The 22,115-nt window shown below is 38.9% G+C and overlaps 1 protein-coding gene across 6 annotated transcripts in view; it reads left to right on the top strand.

Moving 5' to 3' along the window:
* Ttc3 (tetratricopeptide repeat domain 3) overlaps positions 1-22,115 on the top strand; it is a 97,579-nt gene that overhangs the window by 27,552 nt on the left and 47,912 nt on the right. For all 6 annotated transcript variants that reach the window (XM_028752562.1, XM_028752561.1, XM_028752565.1 and 3 more), the window contains 9 exons: positions 4,991-5,045; positions 10,684-10,846; positions 11,775-11,820; positions 12,992-13,115; positions 14,180-14,243; positions 17,720-17,780; positions 18,046-18,130; positions 20,011-20,145; positions 20,843-20,923. In XM_028752562.1, the coding sequence (XP_028608395.1) occupies positions 4,991-5,045; positions 10,684-10,846; positions 11,775-11,820; positions 12,992-13,115; positions 14,180-14,243; positions 17,720-17,780; positions 18,046-18,130; positions 20,011-20,145; positions 20,843-20,923 (814 nt within the window). The remainder of the gene's footprint in view (positions 1-4,990; positions 5,046-10,683; positions 10,847-11,774; positions 11,821-12,991; positions 13,116-14,179; positions 14,244-17,719; positions 17,781-18,045; positions 18,131-20,010; positions 20,146-20,842; positions 20,924-22,115) is intronic.

The following is a 22,115-nucleotide window of genomic DNA, read 5'->3' as shown; positions in this document are numbered from 1 at the left end:
TATATGGTTTGAATAGGCCACTTGAATTGGTCTGTAGATTACTTATAATTAGGATATAGATTATTTTCAGTTAAGGTAATTAAATATAGGTTTTTTAAACGACTATTTTAATTTTATTCAGTATTCAAGTACTAATGTATCTATAGGATAAATTTCATGATAAGCTTCTTTTGTTCTGTTAGATGAAGGACCATGAACAATTTTAAACCTAGGTTCTTTGATTTAAAACATCCTGCTTTTGTTGATGGTTGTTAGTCACTGTATATTTGACAATAGCTGAGTGAGATTTATTGGTAGTTTAATAGTAACCTTAAGCTACTTGGGAAATAGTTAATTGTTTCTTTGTTAATCTAGCCAGACCTTGAAAGTAATTACTTGATAATAATGGGGGAAGATCCTTGATAGCAGAGTTCTCATATACTCCAGGGATACATACCTGTTGTAGTTTAAGAATGTCAGTAAATAGTGTCGTCATCTTCCATGCCCTGTCCAGAGTCTATTAAGAGATAGTTCAGAATGTAGGCTACCAGTGACCAAGTGTACCTGCATCATTGGTGCATATACTGGGACTAGGGACTTTAATCTGATTGCTAAATGGTTCATTACCTATTCACCCACAGTCACAGACAGAACCAGCTAGCAAGGGCCTGTGAACTTTAAGTCTGGAAGAAAAGGTAATCTGGTGTTCTCTGTGTGTTTAAGGTCCTAGAATAAGAAATCAAAACAAAACAGTACGTAAAGTGTTAGATTGGAGCATGTCTGGGCAAATAACATGCTTTTGTGGTAACTATAATACATTGGAACACTTGGGCTAGAACACAGTTCTCAGTGGTTAATAGTAGTTGACACTGCAGATCTTCCATTGTCACAGACTTGTGTGTACAATGTCCATCCTACTCTCTTTACTGCAGTGGTCTGGATGAGCAGGGTTGCACATACTCTGCTCACATGTTGCAGTTATGAGATCTGGCCGTGTGCTGGGAAATTTAGTGTAACTTACACTCACACATTGCCAGGTGGGTTATTTATAATATATGTTGTTAGAACAACTAATACAGTGTTATAGTACCTCAGTAATACCATTCAGCCCAACTTAACAGGTAACACCAGGGTTCTAGTTAAAGCTGATGACAGAAATGAGCAAAGATAGAGACAATCCCTGTGGTCTAGCCAGTGAGCCAGCAGTGTGAAGCCTGAAATTGGAAGTGGTATGTTGTATTCAAGAAACTGCTAGTATGCCATATGACCTGAATTACAGAAGGGAGGTTAGGGTCTAGACTTTGTAGGGTTATGTTATAGCTGTTGGTTGTTAAGAGGGATGGTAAGATACCAAAAATTTCAAAAGAGTTGAATGTTATCCATAATTAGTACCTTTAAAAACTCATACTGGACACAGAAAATTGCTGTGGAGAACCTGCACCAAGGCTGAGGATGCCAGGCTGGAGGAAGGTAGCTAGAGTAGGCATAGGACAGTGGGAGGAGTCAGGATATTTAGAGGTGATGTTGACAGAATGACCCATGGTTTAGTGCTGACATATGACTAAGGAGACTGCTTTGTGTTCTTACCAGATTCTTTGATTTTGGTCTGCTTATTAGCAGTGGGATCCATTGGAAGAAGAATAAATTACAGGAGGTAGAATCTGACTTTCTCTCTATAAAAAGTAAATGACATGTTTGGGATAGATGTCCAAGAAGATTGAAGTTGGAGATGCATTTGATATTGCTTAGGAAAGTAGGTTTCACCCTTGACTGAATATTGGAATCATTTGAACTTTGAATCCCAGACATTCTGGTTTAACTGACACAGGGTAGAGCTTGCAGAGTAGACTTTTTGAAGCTTCCCCAGTAATTAATATTACTGTTTGGGCAAGATTGAAACAACCTTACGGTCCTTAAGGTGAGGAAAAACCTCACCTAAAGGTAGAGAAAGAGGAGCCAAACTTGAACCTTGAATATCTGTTAGGGAATGGTGATACCTGGCCTGGAAACTATTTACAAGTGTCCAGAAAGGCAGGAAATAGTTGTATGGAAAGAAGTGAGAGAGGACCCAAGTGTCTGGCTGCCGAGATGTGTGAGACAGTTTGGATTAGAAATACAGACTTCATTCAGTAACCAGAGGAGCTGTCAGTAGAAGGCTTAGAGGAGAAGATGGTTGGTGTGAGCTGAGAACTGTGAGGCGCTTGAAACAGTACCTGTAGACAACTTCTAAAAGTGCTTGGGGCAAGAGACTTAATGCACACAAGGCTGTTTTATGTTTTAGGTCTAGCTAACTGATTGACCTGGCTTAAAATTGTGAAGAAACAGAATCCTCAAGCTCCAGAAGGTGTCTCTGAGGTGTATGGTCTGCACTATCATCTAAGGCCTCGGTTTTCAGCCTGAATGACTTGGTCAGAAAGCTGTCACCTCACCTCCATGGTGGCAGGGTGACTTTGTGACTCTGTTGTCAGCACAGGTGTTACATTCTCCAACAGAAGAAAAACCCAGGTGTTTCTTGTGATTCTTTCAGTAGTACACGTCCTAGGAAATACGTATATCACAAGGGAATAGACAGGATTTTCCAAAGTGGACAACTTGAAAACAACATCCAAATCACAGCAGCAGCCAAACAACCTTTGCTGGCTCTCGCAGTCTCTGCCCCCTGTCTCCCCACACCAGTCTGCCTGGAGCTCCATTGGGGAGTTTCATTTTTTATGCCGTGTAAATGTGTGTGGCTTTCAAAACTGTTCTCAGGGTTTATGTTGTTGCATGGACTTGCATTTACCTACTGCATGAGTATACTATGTTTTATCCATTGTATCATTGATGGGCATTTTGCTAAGTTTCTAGTATTTGGCTGTTATGATATCAAATTCTGTTGAGTGTACAATCAAGGACAGAGGGCATACTTGTGTTTTGCTACAGTTCATACGTTTCCTGTGACTGTCATTTCAGTCTACTGCAGAGTATGAGAGTTTTAGGCGTATCCTCACTGACACTTCGTTTCCTTTTAGACCAGCTGGGTATGGAGTAGTATAAGCCTAGTGTTAGTCTAGCATTTTTGTAAGCTGGTTAAGGATACTTGAGTATTTCCTCATATCCTTATTGTTTATTTGGATGTCTTCTTTTGTGAAATGCTTTGTTTGTCATTTGTTCTCCCTTTGCCCCTGAGCTGAATGTCTGACACTTTTGTAGTCTGAATGTGAGTCACTGAGACATAAGTTTTACAAGTATCTTCATACTCTGAGTGGCTTTCCCCTTCAGCACTTGGTCTTTGTTTTTTTTTTGATACCAAAAGCTGTTCATTTTAGGAATAATGAAATGGTCCAATGAGTAGAGGCACTTGTCACTGAGCCAGAAGATCTAGGTTTGATCCCCAGATTGCACATGGTAGATCAGTCCTCTAAGTTTTCCTCTGACCTCTACAGTTGACCTCTTTTCTACAACATAGAAACATACACACTTAATTTTAGTATAATGCAATTTACCAGTTTTTCTTATGGTGAACACTTGTTTTGTATTCATAATCTCTAAGCTTTAAGGCTACCAGAGTTTTCTGTGTTGCCTTTAAAAGTTTTACTGCTTCCTTCCTTTTTTTTTTTTTTTTTTAAGATTAGCATTGCTACTTAGATTTACAGGCTCCTGGGCTTGGCTTTGCTGTTGAACCTGAGGCAGTATCTGGCATTTGTGTGAGTGTAAGTGGGTCAGCACTACTTATTAAGTCTGTTTGCCCCATGCACTGTGCTGTCACTCTTGTTATAGATTGATTGGTGTAGACTCTCCTGCCTGTTCCTCCATCCTTCTCTGCTAACCTAATTGTCTGTCTTTAGGAAATTTTTTGTTATTTTGGTTTTTCTTCTCGAATAGTTTGTTATGTACCTTTAGTCTGTGTTACTGTCTAATGGCATAAGTTACCTCATTTTCTTCTTTAAGAAAAAATTTTTTGTAAGTATAATGCATTGATGTGTGTGACTTTGAGATGATGAACCAGTAACTTTACACAAGACATTTAAACTAGAAAAACAAAAAAAAACAGACAAAGTGAGTTGATCACTGAGAAGATAAAATACTAAAGCCAGTGAGAGGGAGTGTGTGAGCTCACAGGAAAGAGTAGGATATCTGAGCTAGTGCTTTAGTCATTTGAACATTTTTGAGTAGTGCTAGGTTTCTGTTTGCATGTGGTGAGGACTTGTAAAACAGGCTGTTAGAAATGTTACTGCAGATACATGCCAGGCCACAAACTAAGGTGTGGACCTTCTAGTGCCCGACAGTGTAACACTTTGTAATGTAGCATGTACCTCAACTGTGCAGCTAGCTACAGATGAGAAAGTGGGCCCTGAGCCAGTGACATCCTTCAGGGCCCAGGAGAAGCTGCAGTCTAGTTAGACTACCGGGGACTCATTCTAGAGCAGTGGTTCTCAATCTGTGAGTCGTGACCACTTTGGGGTGGTGGAACAATGTTTTCATTTTCCATCAGAAAACATATTTACATTATAATTCATAACAGTAAAATTACAGTTATGAAGTAGCAATGAAAATTTTATACTTGGAGGTCACTACAATATGAGGAAAATTGAAAGTCTTTGTTCTGGAGTCTGTGCTTTTTTCAGTGTAGCTGAATTAGTCTGTTGTGTGAAAAGCTGGGGAGTTACATTGTTGAAAATCAGTTTTGTTAAAAGACAAAAATAATGTCATGTGAATCACAAAATCATAAAATCATATGAATAATAAGTCAAATGTAGATATTGGAAAGCTATATAAGGAACTCTCTAGAAACACTAAATGTAATTCCTAAGTAGTTGTGATGGGGTTCTAGGTGACTTCTCCCCTCTGTTTTACTTTTCTGCATTTTCTAACTTTGTTGTAGTGGATATTTGTTATATGGCTTATTTTTTTTTTTACTAGGCTATATTCATGTAAAATTCACAACATACAAGGAGATACATGATATATAGTACTTTTAAAGTAAAGTCATGAAATTTTTAAATATTTTATTTCTTGTTTTTCTTTTTAGAAATGCACTTAGTGATGGAAAGAGGGCCATTGTTTTGAAGAACACCTGGCCAAAGGTAGGCTTCTTTTATATTCTACAATGAACAAGTCCTCGAAACTTACTGTTGTGTGAGAATCAGTGGGTGGGTTAATATATTTGTATGTAAAAATGTTGGGTGACATTACAGAGAATTCAAGGACAGGAAATGGTTCAAGAGTTTAATCAGTTCCAGGACGTTCTGTGAGAGGCTGGCTGTAAGAGGTAAAGAACATCCTAGCTAGACACCTCAGGGTTAATGGACTAACGAAGTAAGGACCTGGAGGGGAGGAGGGAAAGAACACATGAGAGACTTACTCGCCTCACTGTTAGATATTCTAAGTTCTTCCCAAATGTTAATTTTACTTTTATTGAGGCACATTCATCAGTGCATAAGCATTTCCTTTCACTCCAGCCTCAAGGTTTCCTGAGTAACACAGGGCACAAAATCAACAGCAGAAAAAGATCTACTTTGTCACAGCTCACTGTGTCAAGCTTAAAACTTATATATGTCAAGACATGAACGTACTCAGAGGCTAGGGTGAGAGCATTTGTTATATAGATCCCGTATATAACTGATGAGTTATATAGACTGAAAATGCAGAGTACTCTTAAAGCAAGTAAGAAGCTCAGTAAGAGAGTGGACTAATAAAATGAGTAACTTTTCACAGAAAACTAATTCTGAATGGTCAATAGAAATGAGAAAAAATGGAGCTGAGTTCTCTGTTCCTATATCAGGTGACTCACAACTGCTTCTAACTTTAGCTCAAGAGGATCCAGTGCTCTCTTCTGGCCTCCCAGCCACCCAGACAAACACCCCTCTACACACATACATATACAAAAATTTCAAATGTAAACAAATCTTTTTGAAAATGAGGAACTCTATTTCTCTGTTCATAGTAAAGTTTTAGGGGATAAAACAGAAGGGAAAAAATCTGAATGGAACAGAGCAGAGGACCTCAGGACATCCCCAGCAGATAAGGGCATGTGATGGTCTTGAAGTAGTTTAGGTTGGCAAAAGTTGAAGAGACAGAGTGTCCTGAATTCTGTTGTCTTTGGGTAGTAGTAGGGATCATTGATGGGTGTGTCCTTAAAACTTGGAAAGAAATACAATGTACACATCCCATAATACTGGATTCTGTATGGGTATGCCTTAGAAGATTACTTGATCCTTTGTGTAAGTACCCTAATAGTTACTTGATTTTATATACACGCACCCTAGAAACCTTTCTGCACATCTATACCCGGTAAAATGTACAAAGTCATTGACACATTTTTTTATTTTTCTTTTTGGTGTATATATTGATTGATTGAGGTAATGGGCATTTGACCTTGAGGCTCACATGTTGATAAAGACCCCACCACTGAGCTCTCCCTTTGAAGCCTTCTCTTTTCCTTTTTGAGACAGTGGTTTTACTAACTTGCCCTGGATGCCCTTGAAGTGATTTTGTGGTCCAGGCAAGGCCTTGAACTTGTCATTTTCCCACTTTCTCCTGAGTCACTGAGATGACTGGTCTCTGTCAACAGTCTGTCTTACAGCATTCTTCTTGCCTAAAAGTCTAGTGATAAAGGTGGATGTGGTAGTTTTACTTGGTCAGAGTTATTACTGTGGTCCCGTCCCCCCACTCGCTGTGTTCCTGTCGTGAGCACACTCACTCTCCCACCTCACTCTTTGTCGTTCTTTCTCTGGTTCACTCTGTTGTCCCTCGGCCTCCTCACTTTCTTCAGATGTGCAGGACAAAGTTCACTATATTGTTTTCCTTCCATCTTGAATGCTTCCCCTCAGCATTGGCTAGCTCTTTTATTGCTGGTCACTCAGTGTCCCCCAAGTCAGCTCTTCCTGTTTACATCAAAGCACCAATCCTGACTTGTAGGTATGTCCTATTCTTTTTTCCTCTTTCTTTCTCCCCTTTTACAATGTAGCATTTTTAAAATACACCATGTGTCCAGTTAAGTAACATTCTAAGGCAAAGTATCTATGAATTACTCTAGAATCCAAACTTATTGACACTAGAACTAACATTGTAGGGAGCAGTAGACAGACTAGAAATGAAACCAGCTGAACGAGAAGCTCCATTACACAGAGCCACATAGTCACAGCAGACTCTAGTGATATAAGCAAGTACACAATAGTGTATGAGTAGCTTCATGGATAAATTACCAAATATTAGGTTAGAAATGAGTTGACTGGCTCATCAATATTTATGGAATTTAAAAAGAGTATTGAGGAGGTTGGAGAGATGGCTCAGTGGTTAAGAGGACTGACTGTTCTTCTATAAGTCCTGAGTTCAATTTCCAGGACCACATGGTGGCTCACAACCATCTGTAATGGGCTTCAATGCCCACTTGGTGTGTCTGAAGACATCGACAGTATACTCATATGACGCGGAGGTATTAGAAAAAGCAGTGGCATGATCATGTTCCTGCTCTAAGTTCCCACACAGAGGCGCCAGCCCAGGACCCACGAGACGTTGGCGTGGCTGCTGCCTCTGCCGGTCAGCTCCATGGCTCTAAGCATGGCCCTTGGGTCAACTCTGCCACCCTCATAGTGTTCGGGTCAACCCGAGACAATAACTGCCATCCTTGCTGTACCTGGTAGAAAGAAGACTCTTAATGGTTAAAGATTAACCAGTGGATTTATATATTAGCAAATACTCAATATGCAAGATGCCCACACAATTAGAATTGTTAATCCAATTACTTAACCTTAATAAGAATAACTACCTTAGACTGCTAGAGACACACGGACATCTGCAGCCATCTTCTCTCCTCTTTCTCTTTCTCTTCCCCCCTCTTTCTCTCCTCTCTCTCTCTTTCTCTCTTTCTCTCCCCTCTCTTTCTCTCTCGCTTTTTCTCTCTCTTTCTCCTTAAAACTCCTAGCTCCGCCTACCTCTTCTCTATCCAATGACTGAGCTCCACTGCAAATACTATGGGCAGGAAAAATCCTGCCACACTCAAATGCATAAAGTAAATAAATAATTCTTTTTTTAAAAAAGCAGTATTGAGCAAAATGAATCAATAAAAGCAAGCATAACAGGCCCAGAGAACACTTAAGTTGTTGATACTCTTTGCTTCTGAGTAGGAAAGGGAAAGAGAGTCAGCAAGTTATTCAGAAGGTTGCAGAGAATCTGGAAAACATACAAATATTAAAACATAGTTCTCTCTGTATGTTAGTTTTTATTTTCCTAAATCATAAATTTATTTATTTATTTATTTCAAATGGGGTTTTAAGGCAGGTAAGATGGACCATCAGGTAAAGGCACTTTCCCTATAAGCCTGATGACTTGAGTTTTTATTGTTGACGAAGAGAACTAACTCCTGAAAGTTGTCCTCTGGGTTCTACATGTGCACTGTGGCATGTGTGGACGTGTCCACACATGCACGCGCGCCCTCACAGTAAGTGTTCCAGATAGATATAGATGGTTCAGGACTGGATCAGCACTAGCTGTTGGTTGTGGTGAGGGTGCTCAGTGTCTGCTCTTTTAATACTGATCACTCTCCTGCTTGAAATAGAATTTTGTTGATCACTGAAACTTGCATTTCATGAGTATTTAATAAGTATTTTATAAAAGAAGTGAGAGATAGAATTCTTAGTACTAAAACCCAGGTCATGATATAAGTTGTCTAAAGGTCTCTAGTCATATTTTAGGGATATTAAAGCTTCCTTCCTTCATTTATTTATATTTATTTATTTATTCATTTATTTATTTATTTATTTATTTATTTATTTATTTATTTATGGTAACTGAGCTAAAACTTCTCTCTGCAGGCAGCTTTCTTCTCTTCAGACTCCTGCTGTTCCTGTTTCTATGCTGTGTTTTAGGCACTCTCCTCAGTAAGCTGGAGCAGGCTTAGGCTTGCCGCTCCTCTTCTATTTTTTATCATTTTATTCTGCTGCCCACAGTCAGGTGTCCTTTCTAAGCCACAATTTCTTATCTTTTTGTCTCTGTTATTCCCTCTTAGCTAAAACTATAAATTAGATCCTAGGCTTCTTGGTTTTAAAGACCTTTCCCATGCAGCAAGAGCCTTAAAACCAACAGTGTAGTCCAGAGAACAAGAGCCCTCATTTATCTGTGTCATTAACCTGAGGGGTGGCCTCAGAGTCCTGATTGATTAGATGCCTGCCTGCCTGCCTGTAGATGAATCACAGCTTTCCCTTAACTGCATTGTCAGGGTAGAATACTAGAATTGATGGTTCTGCCATGACAGAAATGTTAGAAATAATGACCTCTAGTTGAAGGAAGGAGAGATAGGCAAAATGGGGAATTTCTTCTTACTGCCATAGATAGGCAGAATGTTAAAGGGAGAGCAGAACTGTAATAATTGGTTTTGAGAAAGAGACAATTTTAACTTAACCTTAATTGAAAAAGATCTGAGGAAACTCTTGTAAGTCATTACGAGTTGAACTGAATAGGAGTTCTGGAAAAGGGTTTGATAGAAGTGAGAATCGAAGGAAAGAGGGGGACGAGGGGAAACCGTCAGTGAAAGTATAGTCTGAGGTCTGTTGTCTTCTGTGCCACCTGCATCCTCTTCTCTTAAAGCAGTTGTCTCAATGCTGTAGTTGATCAACGTCTAGAGGTAGGATTCTGACCTTGTAGCATGCCTGAGAGGCCTCAGATGGCAAGAATAGAGCATCACCCTTGGGGACAAGTAGAGTTCAGCAAGGTACAATATGAATTAGTATCTCTGATCTAAGACTAGACCTTCTGGCTAAAACTTCTTGGAACTCATAGGACATAGCACAAAACCTTCATACACACATGCCACATACATATGCCACTGACTTCTCTTAATAAAACTGAGGTTCTCTCACAAAACACTTGGATTCTTGCTAAAACAGATGGTCTCAGTAAAATAAATTTTAAATAAGGAGATGTAGACAGAGTCATGACATCAGGTTCTTTGTTTTGCTCATGTGATGTGCTGTAGGTTCTATTGCTGGTAAATCGTCTTGTAGTAGATTTGTGCCTAAAGTGGTTTAGTGTAAGTAGCTTGGACAGAGCTGTAGTTGAGCCTTAGGTTTCTAGAATAAAAAGTTAATATTTGGAATCTGCAAAGATCTTTGGTTTTGTAATAATTAGAATCCTTAACATTGGAATTAAGAGTAAACAAAAGCAATGGCTTTCAGACTTCTTCTTATGGAAACCGTGTTTAGAGATAAAGCATAGCAGCTGAAAGGGAGGAGCCCTGCTCAGAGGTGGCCCAGCTAAAGTCCTCATTTGTCTCTGTGTCCTGGGATGTAGTAGCAAAATGACATGCATCCTGGTGGCTCCATCCAGGAATGTTTTGACTTCAAAGTATAGGAGATGTCATGACTTAGAGACGTACTGCATTCAGATATTTTGAAAGAGTTGTTTACTTATAACTAATAACTGCTGTACTTCATTTAGTAAAATAATTATTTTGTTTCTTAATAGTAAACCTTAACAAAAGCTAGACTCTTCTGGGGATTCAAAAATCTCTTAAAAATGGTTTCTAGTTAACTATTAAAAATTACCTGCTTATTTATAACTTTTTACTTAGTTCATTAGCCACTTTATTTTCTAGGATATTAACATTTTAATTTATTTTTTTATTGATAGGCCTAAACTAATCCATTTCAACCAAATATTTTTCCTTATCTATCTATTTTAAGCATATTTTTTGAGAAAAAAATTAAATTTATCTTTTTGGAACAGGGTCATTATCGTTATTGTGATGCTCTTTGTATGCTGGGGGAATATGACTGGGCCCTGCAAGCAAACATAAAAGCTCAAAAACTCTGTAAAAATGACCCTGAGGGAATCAAGGATCTAATTCAGCAGCATGTAAAGTTACAAAAACAAATAGAAGACCTACAAGGTATTTCACCTAAGATTCTTTTGGTTACAGTGGAATTCCCTTTAAGACTTTTGAGAGTGGATTTTGTGGATTACTAAGGACCGCACCAGGTCTCGGGTGGTTTGTACTTGTGCTTTGCTTGGTCAAGTCACTCAAGTGTTCTGTTCCTGTCTGTGTGCAGCTATGATAATGTTATGTTCAATTAGGTAATTGAAAGTCATTTGGTAATTTGAAACACAGTAGTCAAAGTTTTATTTGTTCTGTAGAGAAATCCCCCTCCCTGCATTTTCTGATAACTTTTTAAAGTAAAATCTTTTTCGTTAATTTCCTAAGAAAAGGTCCTTAAGTGTTGCTCGATGTTTTTGCACCAATTTTACAACTAATTATGTAGCATGCTGAGCATTCCTCCATCCATCCATCCATTCATCCATCCATCCATCCATGTATCTTATCTCAGAATTTGGCTGTGACGGTCAGGAATTGGAAGTTCTCACTTAATAGTTACTCCTGCCCGTTTTCTTTCCTTCCTCATTTTTCTTTCTCTGGTACTTAGAGTTCCTTATGCCCCACTTTGAGCATATAGATCTTCTGTTATGTTTTTCTTTAGGTGATGAGTGTCTGTGTAGCTGAGTTGAGAGGTTCTTTTATCATCCAACATCATGTGATTCTAAGATTGTGAGCTCCTTGCAGACAGGTACTGCCTGGTTCACGTTTATGTGTAGCTGGCATCTTAACTATTGATCACGTGTAATGGGATAGCTGATGAGATTATGTAGCAGTTTCTTGACACCCTGAAATTAAAAGCATCTAGAATTATAAAAGTGCTAGGATTTATTACTCAGCTTTTAAACTTTATGTTTTCAACTATCAGCTGAAAGAAATTTGAAAATCTTTTTCAAGTCTTTGTTGCCAGTCCATTGATCACTGTGTGTGTGGTTGGCTTTTGTAGGTCGGCCATCAAATAAGAATCCAATTAAAGCTTTTTATGAAAGCAGGTGAGTTAATACCAGGTCAGTGACTGCTGCTTGGAAAGGCTTTGCCTCATGAATATAAGGATCAGTGTGCTTGTCAATTTAAGAGCTAATAGCAGCTTTAAGAGATGCTAGGAATCAGACCTAGGGTCATGTGTGTGCTGGCCAGGTGCTGTATCTACCTCTGAGCTGTGTACCTGGTTCCATAGTGGCAGTGTCTCATTAGGGTGGAAAAGAGGCTTGTTTTTTTTGTTTTTGTTTTAACTTTTTGTTATGCTTGATATGTGTGCATGTGTTTGTGTGAGTGAGAGAGTGTCTGTGTGTGTGTGTTTGTTTTAGTGTATATGTGTGAGAGTATGTATGAGGGTTTATGTGTGTGTTCGTGTGCATGGGTTTCAATGTGTGTGTGAAGAGTTAGTGTGTGTGACTAGGTATGTGAGCACATTTGTCTTGGTGTCCTAAAAGTAGGTGACTTGGGAGTTGGTTCATTATTTTACTATTTTCCTGAACCTTCTGAAAAAAAAGTATTACTAGTGTACACATATGGGCAAGAGTAAAATGAGATTTTAAAGTTACCTGGCTTGAATGGGGACCAGTATGGTCATGCGGGTCCTAGCCAAGGAGTTACTGGGATGGAGATTGTGCCTAGTGCCCTTCTCTGTCTTGGACACATGACTTCCGGCTTCCCAGTGACTTCTAAGGCTACAGAAAGACTTGAGTGTGCTTACAGGTAAAGATATAGTAGCCAGTGTTCTACATTTGATAATTTGACAGCTAAAATAGATTGAGGAGGGGAAAGAATATGACCAAAATACTCTGTTTGAAAATTTAAACATAATGAGAAATGTAATAAAAATTAAAACAGATGAAGCTTTTTCTGAGGCTTTGTTTAGAGGCACTGGATATCAAAGCTGTTAAAACAGGAAGCTGTAGTTACTTTATCATTAGTGTCAGAAACGGTTATATTGAACCACTTTTCATTTTAGGTTAACTAGGTTAAAGAACTGTTAATGTGTAAAGCCTCTCGTAGTACTGTGAATGCGTAAAGCCTGCCATAGTGGTACAGATCTTCTCAGAATGAATCTTGGCTTTCAAGAACCAGGAGCTGTGTGCTGCAGCCTGTCTGAAGAAGGCCTGCAGCTGTGGCGTCAGCGTAGGCATGACATGATGGCTCCTTGTTGTTTATCACCTCCAGGGCTTACATACCTAGAAACTCATCAGCACCTGCTTTTAGAACATCACTTAACTTTGTGGAAACAGAAAGATGTTTCAGAAAAACTAAGTACAAAATGGCAAATGGTGGCAATCAGAACCAAAAGGTAAGCTTAGCTAAAAACTGATTATTTCCAGTATGAACAGGCTCACTGTTGACAGTGATGCTTTGTTGTTAGATGTTTTGGTCATATGTGCCTTTTCTATTGAGATGAAGAAAATAACTCTCCCACCTCAGGCAACCTGGCCATCTCATCAGCTACATAAAGATAATGTCTAAATTTCACAGGGTTACCCTGAAGTCACAGTTACTTGTCTTAAAAATAATTTTCCAAATACTATTTTGCCACTTAGTTCTGTCTGTATGTCCTCTGTTTCTGTCTCTCAGCCAGTCTCTTGGGGACAAGTGACAATATAGTCTAGTAGCTGGGTCTCCACTGCTCCTTCTTCTTAGTGATGTAGGTTTGCCTTTTCTTACCTCTTATCTGTGGGATAATGGTTACTTGATGTTCTGCCAACCCACCACCCAACTGCTGTTGTTTCGGTCCCAAGGTATTTCTGTCATTTTGTTGCCCTTGGCAGCCATGATTCTAGCCCTTAGCTAAGCACTATGTTCAGCAAGTGTCTAAATTTAATGTTTTGGGTTTCTTCCCAAATATCGTAAGTCTGACTCTGATCAGATGTCTCAGATACATATGTCTGAGCTTTCTCAGACTTGTTGTATACAATCCTGGATTTATATTTATGTTTGGCTTCCAGATTTGAGAAAAGAAATAAAGGGGGAAGGATTGATGTTGGGTGGGTGATAGGCAGAAAGGGGAATTTTTCTAAATCCTATATATGGTCATTTTGTAGATAATATAGAAAATGCCCATAATGTTTCATTCCAGTTAGCTGGAGAAGCACACAGGCATTATTCAACAACCTCTCCATCAGGCACCATGCCATGTGCCTCAGAAAGAGGACTGTTCTAGAATTTGCCGTTTCTCTTGGGTTCTCATTGTTAGTTATCATTATGTTTGCTTGTTTGTATAGTTAGGAGTCATAACTAGCCGTGTTTTTAGGTCTTGAGTGAATTCTATCATATTCTAGTTAAATTCTATATGATTGATTGCTGATTCTTTGGCTGTATTGACTTTAAAAACCTCACTAGTTTTATTTTCACGGGCAGGTGGCAGATGAGGCTTTGAAGGGGGACGATTGTGACTGTCATCCTGAGTTTCTGCCACCTCCAAGTGAGTAGTCTTTTACTCATTGTTGCCACCCAAACCTCTGCCTGAAAGTTTATGCAAGCTTCAGTTGGTTTTGTTGTAGTTCTTTTATATGGTGGTACTTCTAGTAGTGTTTAATACAGAAAGTAGTAACAATACTTTCAGTCACCTTTTCACCACTGCAGTGAAATACCTGACACAGATTAGTGATTTGGTAAAAAGCCCTGTCTTATCAGCTCGAGATTCTGAAGATCCATAAAGCAAGTGGCCTATGTTGGCTTAGTTGTGCTGAGAGCTGTAGATGACATCAGAAGTGTGTATAAAAGCAAACTGCTCATATCGCAGACCAGGAAGCATGAGAGAGAACACAAGGCTGAAGCCCAGAGCTCCTCTAGGAGTTTCCTCACCCATGGTGTGAAAGACTTCCCTGGGTCACTCTCAGAGCTTTCACAGCATCTCTATCCTGCCACCCTGTGGAGTTTGTAAAAGTAAGCTACAGCAGTTTGTGTTTCAGGAAAGCATGGAGGAGGCTAGTGAGAATGCTCAGTGGTCAAGAGTACTTCTTGTTCCTGGGGAGCACTCAGATTTGAGTTCCCAGCTCCCTTCAGTGAGTTCAGTTCCAGGGGACCACACCTTTTTCTAACCATGGTCAGGCACTAGGTACTCAGATGGTGCACAGGCATGTGTTCAGCATGAGTGTATGCACAGACATATATTCATGTTAGTGAACAGTACTAGTATTAGCAGCATTGGTGGCAACGGCGTGAGGTATTAGAAGTTACCAGCTTGACAGGAAGCAAGCAGGAAAAAAATGAAATTAAAAGCATAGCTTTTTTCTTTTTCTTTTCTTTTTTTTTTTTTTTTTGGCTTCCACAGGAAGGAGATGCCCATGGTTAGGGTAGGTCTTCTCAGTTTATATAGTCTGATCAAGAAAGTCTTTTACAAGTATCCCTTAATGGCTTGTTTTCTAGTTGATTCCAGATCCTGTCAGGTTAACAGCCAAAGTCAACTGTCAGATTGGTATGGTGGTTCTTGAACAAGCGTAAGGACCTGAGTCTAATCCCCAGCACCTGTTGGAAAGCCAGACATAGTGGCACATGCCTGTAGTACTGCCACTTGCTGTGGGGGGCAGAGACAACAGTTCACTGGTCAGCCAGTTCAGCTGGGTCTACAAGGTCCAGGTTTGGTGAGAGATTCTGTCTCAAACAGTGCTGGACATGATTGAGGAAGATAACCAGAGTTGACAGCTGGCCTCCACACACACATGAACCCACTAACAAAAAGAGCACGTTAGGTATTTATTTCAAATGAGTTACAGCTTTTCATACCTAAATAAGTTTAATTTGTAAATCCAGTAAATATTACATAAAGATAAGATGCGTTGTTTGTCCTTCAAGCATTGTCTCTCACTACTGAGAATTTTATTAGTGTCTCATCCAACCACAAGAGTTCTCTGTTAGTATTTCTTCCTTAATTGACCTCCCACATAAAGTTTTAATACCACAGGAATGGCTGTTGAGTTTTTGAGAAAGAATCTTAGTTTGTAACCAAGGTTGGCCTCACTCTCTACATGCTAGGGTTATGGTCGTGAGCCACCTCACCAGCTTTTGATTTGTCTTTTATACATAAAAAATACTGTTTGTTGATCTCGTATCAAAACATCTATCTACTTTTGGCTGTGTTTAGTACCTTGTTGAAAAAAGATGTTTGTTCGTGTGAAGTACTATAACAAAAATTGCACAAGATGTCATCTGTAGCCTGATCAGTACCTAGAAGGGTCAACCTTCCAACGCTGAGTTTTCAGCACTTGACTTGCACAGAGCAGGCCATTCAGATCATACTGGTACTTTCACTTTTGGATAACGGCTTGGTTAACTGCATGTGCTCACCTGTGATAAGATGTGGATATGCATGCTTTGTGTATTTCTTGGTCTCTCTTTGTATTGTATTTTGAATAAAATTTTCTAAAGCAGAGTGTGTACATCTCTGCTTTTTACAACTGAATCTGGGAACATACAGATTTTGTGATGATTGAAGGTTACTTCATGCAGCAGTTACTTACCCCAAGCTTTTGTGGTGTTCCTTTCAGGTTTCTTGACATGGGATTGTTGGCCTTCCCTGTTATTGACGTCCCATCATTTCCCTTTCTTTCCCTTGTTTGTTGGTTTTTCTTTTCAGTGGTTTGGCTGGCTTCTTTAATTCGTTTGTCTTTAATTCTGCCTGTAGTTCTGTCTTCCCTTGGGCTCCATTTCTACATATCTAGACACTTAGTGCTAGCAGCAGTTTCCATATGGTTAACATCTTAAATGCAGGGTTTGGAATTCAGGTTGTTGTCTTACCTAATGCAATCTAACAGTATGTAAAACACCTTTAAGGACAATACTTTAAAAGTTATAGTAAGTTATTATTAAGTAGCATGTGTAAATAGTTTAAATCTTTTCTATCCATTGGCATTTATATTCAGGGAAAAAACTTGAGGCCACAGAATGACACTTTGATAGCTTTGTGCATGCCTACACAGCAGAAATCAAGTTCCCAGCACCCATAGCCATTGGTAACTCCACTTCCAGGAATGTCAACACCTTCTGACAACCACTGACACTAGGCACACATGGTGCACATGCAGGCAAAACACACATAAAATAAAAAGAAATAAATTGTAGCGTTAAAAAACAAATGAAGCCAGAATTCTGCTTTTCCAGAAGGTCTTTATGCTTGAAGACATGGAAGTTCTCTTTATCTGACATGTCTGTTGCCGTCTTTCCACCTTCTATCACATACACCCTGTCCCTCTTGCTGTACTGTCCTCTAACACAGTTGTGAGACCTCCAACCCCCCAAAAATCAGTAACTTTCTTCTCTTGCCAATGGAATAAAGACTGACTTATAAAGCAGGGATCTGCAGTGGGTCTGTAACTTGTCCTAATGTCCACCTTTGTAGCCTGTTTCTGCACTCATGGAGCTCTTTGGATAGCATATCTTCTAGTAGTTCTAAAATGAATGCCAATCTTAGGTTGAGTAGTTTTTCAAAATCTTGATTATTCTCAAAACCAAACAGCTTTTCCAGTATATTCCAGCTAATGTGATTTTCTCTCTTACAGGATTTAGAGGGGGATTAATTATATCAGTAGAAATTTTTTTTATTATTTATTTATTTACTTATTTATTTTTTTGGTAATGGTTTGCTTACTAAAGTTATTTGTGTTTCTTCCAGTCTACTTGTAAACTTCCTGAGAACAGGAACTGTTGCCCATATCTCTTTTCCGTAGACCCAGAGAGTCACCATCCTAATTTTAATATGTCCTTACAGCCTTGCACTGTCACCAGCTTGTCCTGACTTACTTTAAGTTGCATTCACAGACACTATAGCATCTCTGACTGTCTTATTCCAGTTTATGTGTTGTTTTCTTGCAGTCCAGTTAATATACACTTTTATCTTTTACTTGTAGTCTTGGGGGTTCTATGTACAGGTTTCAGAAACAAATACTTTTATGTTCACAGGTCAGCCTCCAAAACATAAAGGAAAACAAAAGTCACGAAACAATGAATCAGAAAAGCCAAGGTTGGTTCTCCTCTAATTTTGTAGGGAATTAATGGCGACTACCTTAGATATACAGTTAGAATTGGGGAGGATGGCAACTGCCTTGGATTTATACTTAAAATTCGGGGTGAAACCAGCATGTTGAATATTTCTGTTGAGAAAATGGGGTGATTCCTTTTATACTCAGTGTATGAAGTGACATCTGTCAGTGTTCTCATTTTTTTATGTGAGTAGAACTGCTTTATTTTGACAATGTTTTACAATACATGCTTTTATTCTCCTTCAGTTCTGATTCCCAAGTGACTTTACAAGTGGATTTGAAAAGCATTTTGGAGAAACAGTTTTCAAAGTCTTCCAGAGCTGCACACCAGGTAAGAGAGAAAACTTTTTCTGTAGAAAGAACAAATTGTTTCCCTGAGGTTAATAATAATACTAGCTTCAAATATTTTTAAGTATTTAATAAGATATATAATTATTTACAATTTCATTTTGCCTACTGTAAAAATCATTAGAGCTCCTTCTTCTGAATGACCTAGCATGAGTCAGATAAATGTCCTCTATAAACAGTGTAAACTTTGTATACAAATTCTTTTAAGTTATATAGTGATAAAAATAAGTAAGTGGGATATAAAGTGAACAAGTAAGAAAAATAATAAATTTTTCAAAAATGGCATTTTAAAGTGGCTAAAGCTATTTTTTCTCAATATGTCAGTTAAAAATTGGTTACTTTAGATCTACATAACAAATCTTATAAGTGACTACAAGTTTCTAATTGTTTACATACAAGGCGAGTTTAGAACTTCTAACAGATTTTAGTTATATGCTAATTGATCTTACTGAGTCTAAAACCATGGAGGACTTGAAACAGGCAGTAATTTTTGAAGACACAAAGATTCCTTAAATATTCATTGTAGCTATTGAGGCCTAGGTTGCTTATCCAGCATGCTTGTAGTAGAGCTCTTCTCTGTGATGAGAAGTTTGGGTCTGTGGTAAGAAGTTCAGCCTTCTCATTGGAAACATCCAGTCCAGAGAATCTAAGTTGGGTTCTATTGAGGGAAATAATTTCCAATAAAATGGTTTTAGTCTATTGATCTGTTTCCTCAAGTGACAGAGCAGTTAAAATTGGAATTGGATCAATTCCTACAAAACAGATGAAGTATATTTTTGGCAGAACACCATATTTTATACTGTTAAGTTCATACCTTAACTATGGTTTTACATTGTGTCTTAAATAGTGTAACAAATATCAAGTTTCTACAAAAGCTGTTCTTTTCCTTGGGTATTTCAAGAGCGGGTTCTCTTACACTTGATTTATTGGGTAGAAATCACTAGGAAGCTTGTATGTCACCACACCCTCCCTGAGAGAATGAGCGCTTTTGGATATTTGTTTAAAATGTTACACTAAAAGTCTTGTCTTTTATCTCCCACTGACTAGCTCATACATGCATGGCTTCCTGTAGTCCCTACTCCTTTCATCTATCTATACGGGACTGTGTAACTTATACCCATTGCCATGCAATTAAAATAGAAGCTTACATGGTAACATGTGCATATATATCATCAGATTACAAGGTGTACAAAGGTGCTTCACCGGTGCCTTTAATTCTAGTTTCTTGTCTTTACTTTTGAGTTCAACAAACTGATCTGTTGTATCATAACAGTTTTGTCTGGTTATAGTTAGGTACATGTTAATCAGGACTGGACTTAAGACTTGGAACAGCCACCTTTTGCTTATAATTAAGGTTTGTTTCGGATCAGGGTAACCTTTGTTAAAAATATGAGAGAAATTGCTTGGTTGCTTGATCATGTGTCCTGTTTTAGTTCTAACTAGAAAGCTCACCTGTGGAAGTGGTCGTCTTGGTATGTAGTTAAAACTTCAAAATACAGTGCTAGGCCTGAAAAAATAAACAAGATATATTAAAATGAGCCTCCCTTGTCATGAACATGACCCATATCAGCTGGCACAGATCAGGGTATTGTGCAGGCACAGCACCTTTGTTACTGAGAAAGGAATTTCATGATACAGGGGCATTTTAGTATTTGCCTGTCATTTATAGAATGTTACTGATCATATCAGCGGGATAGCTCAGTGTGTAGAGAAGTGACTCCTACAAGATATCCTTTGACCTCTACCTACGTACAAAATAAATGTAATTCATTTCTTGAAAAATTTCTTATTACTGATCAACTTACTGTCTTTAAGTTTTAAACTAACAAGATACAGGTTTGGACTCATGAATTTCCCCCACAGGATTTTGCTAACATCATGAAAATGTTAAGGAGCTTGATTCAGGATGGGTACACGGCCCTGTTGGAGCAGCGCTGCCGCAGTGCTGCCCAGGCCTTTACAGAGCTACTCAATGGTTTAGATCCTCAGAAAATAAAGGTAAGCTTGGTAGATGGTAACTTTATTCTTAGTAGTTTGTATTTATTTTATGTATATTGGTATTATATGAATGTTTATATGAAGATGTCAGATCCCTGGAACTGAACTTACCATTTTGAGCTGCCGTGTGGATGCTGGGAATTAAACCTGGGTCCTCTGGTAGAGTATTCAGTGCTCCTAACTGCTGAGTATCTCTCCTGCTAGGACTGTAATTTCTTTAGTAACAGTGATATATCTCAGATGGGTTTAACTTGAATAGTGTACCCTAGACCTGAGAGATCAGGTGACTTCTCTGGTGTGGGAGGCAAGTAGCTCTTCCAGTTAGTGTGTGGTCCCTGTGGGTGCTCACTCCTTGGTCATGGTTTAGGTCTCTTAGAACCCCTGACCTTTGTCAAGCTCAGGATTTGGACTCCTGTCAGTCTTAAGCAAGGTTGTAAGAGCAGACACCTCAATCTTTCTCCAGGCCCTATTACATCCAAAAGCATGTAGCCTTGCTAGTCTATTATGAACTGTGCCCTGTGACACTCTGATACCCTGAATCTGAGTGGTAAATGGTTAAAAGCCATAGTAAACTTATTCTGCTAATTCATCTGACCTGTCAGATGTTATCATATGCCTATTGTAGCTAGGAAGTTATTGTGATGCTGAGTGGACAGGGCTGTGTTCAGGTTATTAATTAGTGCATTTTTATTGACAGCAATTGAACCTGGCCATGATTAATTATGTATTAGTAGTCTATGGACTTGCTGTTTCTCTCCTTGGAATAGGACGACCTGAGGTAAGCTGTTAACAGAGATAACTGAAATATGATATTGAATGTGGAAGATATTTTGAAATTGTTCTCTTATATTGGCTCATTTCTTTCTTGAAAAGCTAAAGCAGCTGAGTCTAACTTAGTTTTTGTGTGTGTGTGTGCGCAGGGGTTGGAGGGGAGGAGGTTGGTGTTGTGGTCATTGAACAAGGTCTTGCTGTCTTCCTAGTTTGGTTTCAAGCTTGCTGTCCTCCTTCTTGCTTCTAAACACCAATGTCAGTTGATAGATGCATTGTTTTAGAGTTAAGTTTGGCAGAGTGATGATTCTTGGCTATAATCCTAGTACAGGAACAACACCAGGAGAGACATAAGTTTGAGACCTGCCTGAACCAAGACCTGGTCTTCAGAGAAGGACATTTTTTTTTTTTTTTGCATTACTAGTAGAAAAAAGCTATACGTGGCAATTTCTAGGAGTCTACATTTTATACACAGAAGAGGTAGATTTCAAAAACGTAATGTCAAGGGAAAGGGCAAGTTGGACCAAATCATCATTGTGAGTCTGTTGGTCTATGTACTTCTGTAAACAGTAGTACATTACTTACGGATATCTAAGTATATAGTCTATAATAGTAGAAATACCCCAGACCATCTCCAGATCACATAAAGTAACATCGTGTACAGTGGTAGAAGGTGGAGTGGGCCTGGGTGGTGGCGCACGTCTTTGATCCCAGCACTTGGGAGTCAGAGGCAAGTGGATCTCTTGAGTTCGAGGCCAGCCTGGTCTACAGAGTGAGTTCCAGGACAGCCAGAGCTACACAGAGAAACCCTGTCTTGAAAAAAAAACCAAAGCAGAACAAAACCAAAAGAAAGTAGAATGGGTCTGGGGAACTTGTTAGTGTTGTAGTGTGATGTTTCATTAGAAAAGTCAAACATGAGAGCGAGCTTGCTGACTGGGCAGTGGGTCCATGAGTGTGAGATTGCTCCTTTAGTTGAGCTTCCCATAACTGCGTGTGACGTATGAGGTGTGACTCCCTTGGATTGAGTGACTGTTTGCCTTCTATGCTTCCCTAGCAGGCTTACTTAGAGTGTTACTTAGTTCCATAGTCTTAGTGTCCATGGTTTATAGTGTTTTATGTGACGCTGAAAGGCTTGCAAATGTGTTTGGCTTTCCTTTCTCTTCTCTTCTCTTCTCTTCTCTTCTCTTCTCTTCTCTTCTCTT

Source organism: Grammomys surdaster, unplaced genomic scaffold (genome assembly GCF_004785775.1).
Source record: "Grammomys surdaster isolate TR1022 unplaced genomic scaffold, NIH_TR_1.0 125925, whole genome shotgun sequence".
NCBI lineage: Eukaryota > Metazoa > Chordata > Mammalia > Rodentia > Muridae > Grammomys > Grammomys surdaster.
The sequence above is the reverse complement of the archived record's forward strand: the minus strand, read 5'-3'. Positions and strand labels throughout refer to the sequence as shown.